Raw genomic sequence first — 14526 nt, 5'->3', positions numbered from 1 at the left:
GTCTTTAGGTGCCTTTTGGCAAACTCCAAGCAGGCTGTCATGTGCCTTTTATTGAGGAGTGGCTTCCGTCTGGCCACTCTACCATAAAGGCCTGATTGGTGGAGTGCTGCAGAGATGGTTGTCCTTCTGGAAGGTTCTCCCATCTCCACAGAGGAACTCTGGAGTTCTGTCAGAGTGACCATCAGGTTCTTGGTCACCTCCCTAAACAAGGCCCTTCTCCCCGATTGCTCAGTTTGGCCGGGCGGCCAGCTCTAGGAAGAGTCTTGGTGGTTCCAAACTTCTTCCATTTAAGAATGATGGAGGCCACTGTTTTCTTGAGGACCTTCAATGCTGTAGAAATATTTTAGTACCCTTCCCCAGATCTGTGCCTCGACACAATCCTGTCTCTGAGCTCTATAGATAATTCCTTCGACCTCATGGCTCGGTTTTTGCTCTGACATGCACTGTCAACTGTTTGACCTTATATAGACAGGTGTGTGCCTTTCCAAATCATGTCCAATCAATTGAATTTACCACAGGTGGACTCCCAATCAATTTGTAGAAACATCTCAAGGACGATCAATGGGTACAGGAAGCACAGGAGCTCAATTTTGAGTCTCACAGCAAAAGGTCTGAATACTTTCCGAATGCTCCTGCAAGTGGCTCTGGGTAGAGCGTCTGCTAAATGACTAAAATGTCAATATAACTGCCGCTGAGACAGAAACCAGGGGACAGGAAGTGTGTGGGATAATTACCCAGGAGCCTCTGCTTCCTCCTGCCTGCTATCTGCAGCTGTGTATCCCTTTTTGCGCACACACACACACACACACACACACACACGAGATCAGATCACTAACTCTATAAAAATGAAATACTTAAATTATAATGTAATACCTGTATTATATAGCATTGGTGCATATAGCCTACTGTATAATCTGTAGGTATAATCTGTAGGTAATATTTAGGTATAATCTGTAGGTAATCTTGAGGTATAATCTGTGGTAATCTTGAGGTATAATCTGTAGGTAATCTTGAGGTATAATCTGGTGTCTCTGCATGCAGTATCCTGGTATGTTGTGTTGACATGACGATACTCAATGAACGAGCCAGCAGCACCAAATAAGGCAACGGTACAAACATCAACCGCTAATACTGAATGGAAATTATGCAAATTAACTGATAGAGAGAGAGAGAGAGAGACATGGACTTCCTCAAACCTGTGTCCTTTTAAAATAAATCATGTGTGTGTTTTCCGCTTTCTGCAGCTGCATTTCTCCAAACAAAAAGAGACTCACATTTACCTTTAACAAACTGTAATATCTCACTTCTCTCTCGCCTGGCAATCAATCACATTTCATAGTGTAGAGTGGAGGGAGGGTGTTATAGTGTAGAGTGGAGGGTGTTATAGTGGAGGGTGTTATAGTGTAGAGTGGAGGGTGTTATAGTGGAGGGTGTTATAGTGTAGAGTGGAGGGTGTTATAGTGTAGATTGGAGGGTGTTATAGTGTAGAGTGGAGGGTGTTATAGTGTAGAGTGGAGGGTGTTATAGTGTAGAGTGGAGGGTGTTATAGTGTAGAGTGGAGGGTGTTATAGTTATAGTGTAGAGTGGAGGGTGTTATAGTGTAGAGTGGAGGGTGCTATAGTGTAGAGTGGAGGGTGTTATAGTGTAGAGTGGAGGGTGTTATAGTTATAGTGTAGAGTGGATGGTGTTATAGTGTAGAGTGGAGGGTGTTATAGTGTAGAGTGGAGGGTGTTATAGTGTAGAGTGGAGGGTGTTATAGTGGAGGGTGTTATAGTGTAGAGTGTTATAGTGTAGAGTGGAGGGTGTTAGAGTGGAGGGTGTTATAGTGTAGAGTGGATGGTGTTATAGTGTAGAGTGGATGGTGTTATAGTTATAGTGTAGAGTGGAGGGTGTTATAGTGTAGAGTGGAGGGTGTTATAGTGTAGAGTGGAGGGTATTATAGTGTAGAGTGTAGGGTGTTATAGTGTAGAGTGGAGGGTGGTATATATATAGTGTAGAGTGGAGGGTGGTATATATATAGTGTAGAGTGGAGGGTGGTATAGTGTAGAGTGTTATAGTGTAGAGTGGAGGGTGGTATATATATAGTGTAGAGTGGAGGGTGTTATAGTGTAGAGTGGAGGGTGTTATAGTGTAGAGTGGAGGGTGGTATAGTGTAGAGTGGAGGGCGTTATCGTGTAGAGTGGAGGGCGTTATAGTGTAGAGTGGAGGGTGTTATAGTTCTAGTATAGAGTGGAGGGTGTTATAGTGGTGGGTGTTATAGTATAGAGTGTTATAGTGTAGAGTGGAGGGTGGTATAGTGGAGGGTGTTATAGTGTAGAGTTTAGAGTGGATGGTGTTATAGTGTAGAGTGGATGGTGTTATAGTGTAGAGTGGATGGTGTTATAGTGTAGAGTGGAGGGTGTTATAGTTATAGTATAGGAGTGGAGGGTGTTATAGTGTAGAGGGTGTTATAGTGTAGAGTGCAGGGTGTTATAGTGTAGAGTGTTATAGTGTAGAGTGTTATGGTGTAGAGTGGAGGGTGGTATATATATAGTGTAGAGTGGAGGGTGTTATAGTGTAGAGTGGAGGGTGTTATAGTGTAGAGTGGAGGGTGTTATAGTGTAGAGTGGAGGGTGTTATAGTATAGAGTGGAGGGTGTTATAGTGTAGAGTGGAGGGTGTTATAGTGTAGAGTGGAGGGTGTTATAGTGTAGAGTGGAGGGTGGTATATATATAGTGTAGAGTGGAGGGTGGTATATATATAGTGTAGAGTGGAGGGTGGTATAGTGTAGAGTGGAGGGCGTTATAGTGTAGAGTGGATGGTGTTATAGTGTAGAGTGGAGGGTGTTATAGTGTAGAGTGGAGGGTGTTATAGTGTAGAGTGGAGGGTGTTATAGTGTAGAGTGTTATAGTGTAGAGTGGAGGGTGGTATATATATAGTGTAGAGTGGAGGGTGGTATAGTGTAGAGTGGAGGGCGTTATAGTGTAGAGTGGAGGGCGTTATAGTGTAGAGTGGAGGGCGTTATAGTGGAGGGTGTTATAGTGTAGAGTGGAGGGTGTTATAGTGTAGAATGGAGGGTGTTATAGTGTAGAGTGGAGGGTGTTATAGTATAGAGTGGAGGGTGTTATAGTATAGAGTGGAGGGTGTTATAGTGTAGAGTGGAGGGTGTTATAGTGTAGAGTGGAGGGTGTTATAGTGTAGAGTGGAGGGTGTTATAGTGTAGAGTGGAGGGTGTTATAGTGTAGAGTGGAGGGTGTTATAGTGTAGAGTGGAGGGTGTTATAGTGTAGAGTGGAGGGTGTTATAGTGTAGAGTGGAGGGTGTTATAGTATAGAGTGGAGGGTGTTATAGTGTAGAGTGGAGGGTGTTATAGTGTAGAGTATTATAGTGTAGAGTGGAGGGTGTTATAGTGTAGAGTGGAGGGTGTTATAGTGTAGAGTGGAGGGTGTTATAGTGTAGAGTGTTATAGTGTAGAGTGGAGGGTGGTATACATATATAGTGTAGAGTGGAGGGTGGTATAGTGTAGAGTGGAGGGCGTTATAGTGTAGAGTGGAGGGTGTTATAGTGTAGAGTGGAGGGTGTTATAGTGTAGAGTGGAGGGTGTTATAGTATAGAGTGGAGGGTGTTATAGTGTAGAGTGTAGAGTGGAGGGTGTTATAGTGTAGAGTGGAGGGTGTTATAGTGTAGAGTGGAGGGTGTTATAGTGTAGAGTGGAGGGTGTTATAGTGGAGGGTGTTATAGTGTAGAGTGTTATAGTGTAGAGTGGAGGGTGGTATACATATATAGTGTAGAGTGGAGGGTGGTATAGTGTAGAGTGGAGGGTGTTATAGTGTAGAGTGGAGGGTGTTATAGTGTAGAGTGGAGGGTGTTATAGTGTAGAGTGGAGGGTGTTAGTGTAGAGTGGAGGGTGTTATAGTGTAGAGTGTAGAGTGGAGGGTGTTATAGTGTAGAGTGGAGGGTGGTGTAGTTATAGTGTGTTATAGTGTAGAGTGGAGGGTGTTATAGTGTATAGTGGAGGGTGTTATAGTGTAGAGTGTGTTATAGTGTAGAGTGGAGGGTATTATAGTGTAGAGTGGAGGGTGTTATAGTGTAGAGTGTAGAGTGTGTTATAGTGTAGAGTGGAGGGTGTTATAGTGTTGAGTGGAGGGTGTTATAGTGTAGAGTGGAGGGTGTTATAGTGTAGAGTGTAGAGTGTGTTATAGTGTATAGTGGAGGGTGTTATAGTGTAGAGTGTGTTATAGTGTATAGTGGAGGGTGTTATAGTGTAGAGTGGAGGGTGTTATAGTGTAGAGTGGAGGGTGTTATAGTGTAGAGTGTAGAGTGTGTTATAGTGTATAGTGGAGGGTGTTATAGTGTAGAGTGGAGGGTGTTATAGTGTAGAGTGGAGGGTGGTGTAGTTATAGTGTGTTATAGTGTAGAGTGGAGGGTGTTATAGTGTATAGTGGAGGGTGTTATAGTGTAGAGTGTGTTATAGTGTAGAGTGGAGGGTATTATAGTGTAGAGTGGAGGGTGTTATAGTGTAGAGTGTAGAGTGTGTTATAGTGTAGAGTGGAGGGTGTTATAGTGTAGAGTGGAGGGTGTTATAGTGTAGAGTGGAGGGTGTTATAGTGTAGAGTGTGTTATAGTGTATAGTGGAGGGTGTTATAGTGTAGAGTGTGTTATAGTGTATAGTGGAGGGTGTTATAGTGTAGAGTGGAGGGTGTTATAGTGTAGAGTGGAGGGTGTTATAGTGTAGAGTGTAGAGTGTGTTATAGTGTATAGTGGAGGGTGTTATAGTGTAGAGTGGAGGGTGTTATAGTGTAGAGTGGAGAGTGTTATAGTTATAGTGGAGGATGTTATAGTGGAAGGTGTTATAGTGTAGAGTGGAGGGTGTTATAGTGTAGAGTGGAGGGTGGAGGGTGTTATAGTGTAGAGTGGAGGGTGGAGGGTGTTATAGTGTAGAGTGGAGAGTGTTATAGTTATAGTGGAGGGTGTTATAGTGGAGGGTGTTATAGTGTAGAGTGGAGGGTGTTATAATGTAGGGTGGATGGTGTTATAGTGTAGAGTGGAGGGTGTTATAATGTAGGGTGGAGGGTGTTATAGTGTAGAGTGGATGGTGTTATAGTGTAGAGTGGAGGGTGGAGGGTGTTATAGTGTAGAGTGGAGGGTGGAGGGTGTTATAGTGTAGAGTGGAGGGTGTTATAGTGTAGAGTGGAGGGTGGAGGGTGTTATAGTGTAGAGTGGAGGGTGGAGGGTGTTATAGTGTAGAGTGGAGGGTGTTATAGTGTAGAGTGGAGGGTGTTATAGTGTAGAGTGGAGGGTGGAGGGTGTTATAGTGGAGAGTGGAGGGTGTTATAGTGTAGAGTGGAGGGTGTTATAGTGTAGAGTGGAGGGTGGAGGGTGTTATAGTGTAGAGTGGAGGGTGGAGGGTGTTATAGTGTAGAGTGGAGGGTGTTATAGTGGAGGGTGGAGGGTGTTATAGTGGAGAGTGGAGGGTGTTATAGTGGAGAGTGGAGGGTGTTATAGTGGAGAGTGGAGGGTGTTATAGTGGAGAGTGGAGGGTGTTATAGTGGAGAGTGGAGGGTGGAGGGTGTTATAGTGTAGAGTGGAGGGTGTTATAGTGTAGAGTGGAGGGTGTTATAGTGGAGGGTGTTATAGTGTAGAGTGGAGGGTGTTATAGTGTAGAGTGGAGGGTGTTATAGTGGAGAGTGGAGGGTGGAGGGTGTTATAGTGGAGAGTGGAGGGTGTTATAGTGTAGAGTGGAGGGTGGAGGGTGTTATAGTGTAGAGTGGAGGGTGTTATAGTGGAGAGTGGAGGGTGTTATAGTTATAGCCCAGTACAGTGTTGTCTGACCAGATGAATAGACTGAGAACGCTGTTAGAGCATTACACACACTAACACACACGCTAACACACACACACACACACACACTAACACACACACACACACACGCTAACACACACACGCTAACACACACACATGCTATCACACACACGCTTTCACACACACACGCTTTCACACACACACGCTTTCACACACACACGCTTTCACACACACACACGCTTTCACACACACACACGCTAACACACACACACGCTTTCACACACATGCTCGGGTCACTAGGAGAGATTAACAGGGAGTAGGTCACACATTCATCAGTGTTAGAGAACATAACACAACATGGCGTTCTACTCTGCATCGCCTTGCTTTCCACCGCCACACATAAAAAATGAGAGGTAGCAACATGTTCAGACACGGAGTCATTGTAACTCAGTCAACTCTTCACGGGAGACTATTTTAGGCCTCTCCATCTGGTACAGACACAGTCATTACAACTCAGTCTTCTCCATGAACTGGGGGCACACACACACACACACACACAGACAGACACCCACACACAGACAGACACAACAGACAAAACGTTATACAAGCCCAAACGTGCAAGCACAATCACTGTGTCAACAGTTCTCCTGCTGTGTGTGTGTGTGTGTGTGTGTGTGTGTGTGTGTGTGTGTGTGTGTGTGAGTGTGTGTGTGTGTGTGTGTGTGTGTCTGTGTGTGTGTGTGTGTGTGTGTGTGTCTGTGTGTGTGTGTGTGTCTGTGTGTCTGTGTGTGTGTGTGTGTCTGTGTGTGTGTGTGTGTGTGTGTGTGTGTGTCTGTGTGTGTCTGTGTGTCTGTGTGTGTGTGTGTGTGTGTATAATACCACTGCTAATACAGTGTAGCCTCAGGAGCCTGTCTGGCTGGGTTTCACCTCGGCTTCATCTCAACTGGTCCACTATTCCTTAGTGCACTACTTTTGACCCACGGACACTACTTTAGGGAACTAGGACCATACAAGGGCGTTTACTGTCACCCCTCTTTTTATTCCTCAGCGTTTCCTAAACTCACCTTTTTTTTTTTTTTTTTTTTTTTTTACAAAATCCACCAGAGATAATACTTCCTCGGGAAACTGAACTCATTCCACACATCAATACCTCCCCCCCTCCCCGGGTGTCTCTCTGGCTTCATTCTTTGAGCAGCAAGACCAGGAGAAGAGGCCCGTGACATCCTGGGGGACTGCAGGTCCTCAACCCACAGTTCCAACTGCTCCCCGTTTCTGATTCACGTGCCTCTCTGTCAAGAGGAGGAACAGCCTCCAGACCTTTATAAACACCTGATCTAAGATTCCCCCCCAGGAGAAGAGGCCCGTGACATCCCGGGGGACTGCAGGTCCTCAACCCACAGTTCCAACTGCTCCCCGTTTCTGATTCACGTGCCTCTCTGTCAAGAGGAGGAACAGCCTCCAGACCTTTATAAACACCTGATCTAAGATTTCCCCCCCCCAGGAGAAGAGGCCCGTGACATCCTGGGGGACTGCAGGTCCTCAACCCACAGTTCCAACTGCTCCCCGTTGGACACCACCTGCTCGGTCTCAAGTGTTCCACCCAAAAGACGCAAGGGCCTCGTTTGTGGCCTGTGGTCATCTGCCTGGTTAACAGGACCATCAAGGATGACTGTTCTAGAGATAGTTTAGCCATTAATTAACAACTTTTAGTTAGAATTTGAGTTTCTTTAGATTGAACCATGCACTTTTACCTTAATTTTTATACGGTCTGTTTGTGCTGTCTGAAGCACCCTGTCAGCCCCTCTGGCATTAATAAAGTTGTATTGTATTAATGTCAGCCCCTCTGGCATTAATAAAGTTGTATTGTATTAATGTCAGCCCCTCAGGGATTAATACAGTTGTATTGTATTAATGTCAGCCGCTCTGGCATTAATAAATTTGCATTGTATTAATGTCAACCCCTCAGGGATTAATAAAGTTGTATTGTATTAATACTGTAATAGCTTCTCTGATTTCTACACCCTCCAGGCCCTTAATAACACAACACATCCTCCATCCATCCACCACACCCAGTCTAGAGTCTGCTGCTGCCTGTCTCTCAGTGTGTGTGGAGGCTGGTGGGAGGAGCTATTGGAGGACGGGCTCATTGTAATATCTGGAAAGGTACAAATGGAACAGAGTCAAACATCTGGTTTCCATGTTTCATCAGTTTAATTTCTCCCCAATTTCATGATATTCCCGTACGAACTGCTTGGCACACTGCTCAGTGTTTCCACCAATGTGTTAGAGGAAACACTACAACTGGCGACGATCCTGGGCCAATTGTGCGCCGCCTCATGGGTCTCCCCGGTCACAGCCTGGGATCGAGGTGACGCCTCAAGCGCCTCGACGCAGTGCCGTAGACCGCTGTGCCACTCGGGAGGCCCAGTTTGATACCGTTCCGTTTGAGTCATTAAAATGAGCCCAAACCTCCTTTTGCTTATCAGAAAGTCAAAGCATCCTGGGGCGGCAGGGTAGCCTAGTGGTTAGAGCGTTGGGCTAGTAATCGGAAGGTTGAGAGTTCAAACCCCCGAGCTGACAAGGTATAAATCTGTCGTTCTGCCCCTGAACAGGCAGTTAACCCACTGTTCCCAGGCCGTCATTGAAAATAAGAATTTGTTCTTAACTGACTTGCCTGGTTAAATAAAGGTAAAATAAATAAAAATAAATCCTCCTCTGACTGCATTAGTAAGAAGTTTCAACAATAATGCATGGATGCCTAGCTGACAAGACAAAAACACAATAATAATTCAAAATGAAGTAGGGTACAGTTAGGATCTATAGTAGGTGTATCTGTATAATTTCAAAAACGGGGATTGAGCAGTGCCCTGCTATAAATGTACTTATGAAACCTTCAGACCTATTAGTTGTACACAGTTGTGTCACATTTTCCAACCTCAAGACATGGTTGTATCAAAGTGTGTGTTCTCACCAACAGAACGGATGCTTACACAATCCTCCCTGTTTAAAATATACCACCATCTGACATGGTCTATCACCATCTGACACTTCTACCACTATCTGACACCGTCTTCCACTTCTACCACTATCTGACACCGTCTTCCACTTCTACCACTATCTGACACCGTCTGACACTTCTACCACTATCTGACACTTCTACCACTATCTGACACCGTCTGACACTTCTACCACTATCTGACACCGTCTGACACTATCTGACACCGTCTGACACTTCTACCACGGTCTACCACCATCTGACACCATTTAACACCGTCTGCCACTTCTACCACCATCTGACACGGTCTACCACCATCTGACACGGTCTACCACCATCTGACACGGTCTACCACCATCTGACACGGTCTACCACCATCTGACACCATTTAACACCGTCTGCCACTTCTACCACCATCTGACACGGTCTACCACCATCTGACACCATTTAACACCGTCTGACACTTCTACCACCATCTGACACGGTCTACCACCATCTGACACCATTTAACACCGTCTGCCACTTCTACCACCATCTGACACGGTCTACCACCATCTGACACCATTTAACACCGTCTGCCACTTCTACCACCATCTCAAAGCATTTAACACCATCTGACACTGTCTGACCTGTCTAACACCATGTAACACCGTCTAACACCATCTGACACCGTCTGCCACCATTTAACACCATCTACCGCCACCTGACACCGTCTGCCACCATTTAATACCGTCTACCGCCATCTGACACCATCTGCCACCATTTAATACTGTCTACCGCCATCTGCCACCGTCTGACACCATTGAACACCATCTACCGCCATCTGACACCATTTAATACTGTCTACTGCCATCTGCCACCGTCTGACACCATTGAACACCATCTACCGCCATCTGACACCATTTAATACTGTCTACCGTCATCTGCCACCATTTAATACCGTCTACCGCCACCTGACACCGTCTGCCGCCATCTGACACCATCAGTCATAACCACACATAATAATAGACCATGGTACACTACTGGACCCACCAGAAAGAGAGGGATACAGATAAATCTTTGACCATGTACAGACTCAGCGAGCATAGCCTTGCTACTGAGAAAGGCCGCTGTAGGCAGACCTGGCTCTCAAGAGAAGACAGGCTATGTGCACACTGCCAACAAAATGAGGTGGAAACTGAGCTGCACTTCCTAACCTCCTGCCAAATGTATGACCATATTCGAGACACATATTTCCCTCAGATTACACAGACCCACAAAGATTTTGAAAACAAATCGAATGTTGACCATATCTACTGGGTGAAATACCACAGTGTGCCATCACAGCAGCAAGATGTGTGACCTGTTGCCACAAGAAAAGGGCAACCAGTGAAGAACAAACACCATTTTAAATACATGCATTTTCCCTTTTCGTACTCTATTTACAAATTGTTACAACACTGTATATAGACATAATATAACATTTGAAATGTCTTTATTCTTTTAGAACTTGTGTGAGTGTAATATTTACTGTTCACTTTTATTGTTTATTTCACTTTTGTTTATCCATTTCACTTGCTTTGGCAATATAAACATATGTTTCCCATGCCAATAAAACCCCTTGACTTGAATTGAGAGTGAAACAGAGACAGAGAAAAAGAGAGTGAGAGAAAGAGTACAAAGAAGCCTCTTACAGACCAGTGACTAGTGACCATGTGTAACTATTAATGTTCATATACAGGCCTGGGTGCTCTAGGGCAAGGTATTTTTATATTTTTTTTAACCTTAATTTAACTAGGCAAGTCAGTTAAGAGTGTAGTGTGGGTTAACTGCCTGTTCAGGGGCAGAACGACAGATTTGTCAGCTCGGAGATTTGAACTTGCAACCTTTCGGTTACTAGTCCAACGCTCTAACCACTAGGCTACCCTGCCGCCTGTATATAACCCTGCCGTTATATACAGGCCTGGGGGCTCTAGGGCAAGGTAGTTATATACAGGCCCGGGGGCTTTAGGGCAAGGCAGTTATATACAGGCCCGGGGGCTCTAGGGCAAGGTAGTTATATACAGGCCCGGGGGCTCTAGGGCAAGGTAGTTATATACAGGCCTGGGGGCTCTAGGGCAAGGTAGTTATATACAGGCCTGGGGGCTCTAGGGCAAGGTAGTTATATACAGGCCTGCATGGGGGCTCTAGGGCAAGGTAGTTATATACAGGCCTGGGGGCTCTAGGGCAAGGTAGTTATATACAGGCCTGGGGGCTCTAGGGCAAGGTAGTTATATACAGGCCCGGGGGCTCTAGGGCAAGGTAGTTATATACAGGCCCGGGGGCTTTAGGGCAAGGCAGTTATATACAGGCCCGGGGCTCTAGGGCAAGGTAGTTATATACAGGCCCGGGGCTCTAGGGCAAGGTAGTTATATACAGGCCTGGGGGCTCTAGGGCAAGGTAGTTATATACAGGCCTGGGGGCTCTAGGGCAAGGTAGTTATATGCAGGCCTGGGTGTTATAGGGCAAGGTAGTTATATACAGGCCTGGGGGCTCTAGGGCAAGGTAGTTATATACAGGCCTGGGGGCTCTAGGGCAAGGTAGTTATATACAGGCCTGGGGGCTCTAGGGCAAGGTAGTTATATACAGGCCTGGGGGCTCTAGGGCAAGGTAGTTATATACAGGCCTGGGGGCTTTAGGGCAAGGTAGTTATATACAGGCCTGGGGGCTCTAGGGCAAGTTAGTTATATACAGGCCTGGGGGCTCTAGGGCAAGGTAGTTATATACAGGCCTGGGGGCTCTAGGGCAAGGTAGTTATATACAGGCCTGGGGGCTCTAGGGCAAGGTAGTTATATACAGGCCTGGGGGCTTATAGGACAAGGTAGTTATATACAGGCCTGGGTGTTATAGGGCAAGGTAGTTATATACAGGCCTGGGGGCTCTAGGGCAAGGTAGTTATATACAGGCCTGGGTGTTATAGGGCAAGGTAGTTATATACAGGCCTGGGGGCTCTAGGGCAAGGTAGTTATATACAGGCCTGGGGGCTCTAGGGCAAGGTAGTTATATACAGGCCTGGGGGCTCTAGGGCAAGGTAGTTATATACAGGCCTGGGTGTTATAGGGCAAGGTAGTTATATACAGGCCTGGGGGCTCTAGGGCAAGGTAGTTATATACAGGCCTGGGGGCTCTAGGGCAAGGTAGTTATATACAGGCCTGGGGGCTCTAGGGCAAGGTAGTTATATACAGGCCTGGGGGCTCTAGGGCAAGGTAGTTATATACAGGCCTGGGGGCTCTAGGGCAAGGTAGTTATATACAGGCCTGGGGGCTCTAGGGCAAGGTAGTTATATACAGGCCTGGGGGCTCTAGGGCAAGGTAGTTATATACAGGCCTGGGGGCTCTAGGGCAAGGTAGTTATATACAGGCCTGGGTGTTATAGGGCAAGGTAGTTATATACAGGCCTGGGGGCTCTAGGGCAAGGTAGTTATATACAGGCCTGGGGGCTCTAGGGCAAGGTAGTTATATACAGGCCTGGGTGTTATAGGGCAAGGTAGTTATATACAGGCCTGGGTGTTATAGGGCAAGGTAGTTATATACAGGCCTGGGTGTTATAGGGCAAGGTATTTATATACAGGGCTGGGGGCTTTAGGGCAAGGTAGTTATATACAGGCTGAAAGATATAACATGAATGTCCTCTATTGACTCTTATTAAATACTTAGTAATAGTGATACTTGATAAGATTGTGTTATGGTTTCTTAATAAAAATGCACATGCATACACATTACACACACAGTAATAGGCCTACTCAGTTGCAGCTGACACTGCAGAGAAAAAACAACTACTCCAATATTGAAGCTGAAACAGACTGAATAAACACTGACAGTAGTACTATACATTCAGGTTTAGACTGCTCTAAACCTAGACCTATCCGTCAGCAAACAGTTGAAATGAGTTGATGGCTATAGGGCAATATCATGTCCAAACATTGATGCGGAGTTGCAATAGAGAGCTAAACTGGTCCCATCTCTACTTCCTCTTGTTGTGGAACTCGTTCGGCAATACGATTTTGCATAATATCAAAACTAAATCTTTGACATGGGATGTAAATTAGGCTACAATGGTTTGCGGGATGGTCGGGCCCGGCGTCTGAACTTAACTGGATACAATGGCTTACTTTAATTGGATCAATGTGTGCTCTATGACGTAGAAAAACGGTCCCAAGTCCAGTCCGCGACGGTTAACAACCGGATCGGGCCATTCTGTATTTTTCCTCTTCAACTTGAAAACACTTTTAGTGGGCTATGACAAGTTAGAATTACGTAGCTTTAAAATATTTTATTTTCTTACCTTGCCAAACTTCTGATGTTGAACGTAAAGTTGTCCCTCTTTTACGTGGGTATCCATCTCCAAAGTTCGGACCCCCCGTCCCAAGAACTAGGAATACTCTCGAATTTGACACCACTTTTCGGTTACTTTTCCTTCTCTGTCTGAACTTCCTTCAACTCAAGTTTACTTACTTCCGCAAACAACGCGCTTTTCTCAACATTCCGAGGCATTTAAAGTATTTAATAAAATTAATACATGTTTAAAACGGGGAGGAAAGTACCCTCTATTCTTGAAAAAGTTGTTATCTAACGTCCTGAAAACCTGACGGTAATGTTATTGTCTGTCGCTTGTCGCCACCCGCCGCTCCCTCTTTCTCCTTGTGCCCCGCGTGCCGTGTATCCACGCAGTCTGGCGTGCATGATGAGTGCACTGCACCGCTCTCTCCTCTGTTCCTCTCTCTTCTCCTCCCACCTCGTTTTGCACTCCGTCTGACAGCATGAGGACAACAGCAGAGCAGCATAGTTCAACAGCTGGCTCGCAGTGCCACACACACCTTTGACACTTTGTTTATTTGTTAATTAATTATTTCGGAAAGACGTAGAACGTGCTTAACCAACGTGAGTAGAGGTGCAACCTAAAAATGTGTAGACATCATTGGACAGGAAAAGGCGCAATCCTCGCTCACCATGAAAAATAGGTCGTTTTATTAGATTGACGTTTCAACTTTCAATAGCCTTCTTCAGAATAATTACAATGAGAATGGACAGGTTCATACCGGGCATTCTTTCAAAAATAAAAAATAGCATTGCAACATTTTGTGCATAATGCATTTGAATTCAGAGTCCATTTTTATAATTAATTGGAATCCAAATAATAGGCCTGCATTGATCCTTCATGTGTTGACTTGGTTGTGCCCAGGTTTGCTCAACATATAGACAGAGCATGTGCCTTTTGCCAAGATGTCACCCAGGAATTATGTGTGTTTGTATTCTTTGTGAAATTACATAATATCTCTACTTGACCTCTCTGGCTGACTCAACACACCTTGTCCCCAGATCTTTATCACCAAAATAACAGCCACTCAATCTTTATAACTCTCTCTCTCTCTCACACACACACACACACAAATACACAGAATATTTTGTACTATTCTTGTGGGAACCTAAAATTGATTTCCATTCAAAATCCTATTTTCCCAAACCTAACCCCTAAACCTAAAATATCCTTTGCCCCCTCCCCTCCCCTCCCCATTCTTCATTGGCATGGGAAACATGTATCCATTCAATTTTAACTTGTGTAATTCCGCCCCCTGCTGGTTATTAGGCAATACTGCGACACTGAGCCCCAGAGTAGATACCAGAAAAGCTCCTGAGTGAAACTGGGCGTTGAATGTAATTATTTACAAGGCATGGACATCATAAGATCCTCCCACAATAAAACTGATTATATAAAAGTTATTTAAAAAAATGT

General features: G+C 45.2%; 1 protein-coding gene across 1 annotated transcript in view; it reads right to left on the bottom strand.

Annotated features, from left to right (window-relative positions):
• dok1b (docking protein 1b) overlaps positions 1-13556 on the bottom strand; it is a 30627-nt gene extending 17071 nt beyond the window's left edge. The window contains exon 1 of the mRNA XM_064931096.1: positions 13078-13556. Within this exon, the coding sequence (XP_064787168.1) occupies positions 13078-13134 (57 nt within the window). The 5' untranslated portion in view covers positions 13135-13556. The remainder of the gene's footprint in view (positions 1-13077) is intronic.
• Between the last annotated feature and the right edge of the window lie 970 nt (positions 13557-14526).

This window comes from Oncorhynchus masou, chromosome 23 (genome assembly GCF_036934945.1).
Source record: "Oncorhynchus masou masou isolate Uvic2021 chromosome 23, UVic_Omas_1.1, whole genome shotgun sequence".
In the NCBI taxonomy this organism is placed as follows: domain Eukaryota; kingdom Metazoa; phylum Chordata; class Actinopteri; order Salmoniformes; family Salmonidae; genus Oncorhynchus; species Oncorhynchus masou.
Note: the sequence above shows the minus strand (reverse complement) of the source record. Positions and strands in the feature narration are given on the sequence as shown.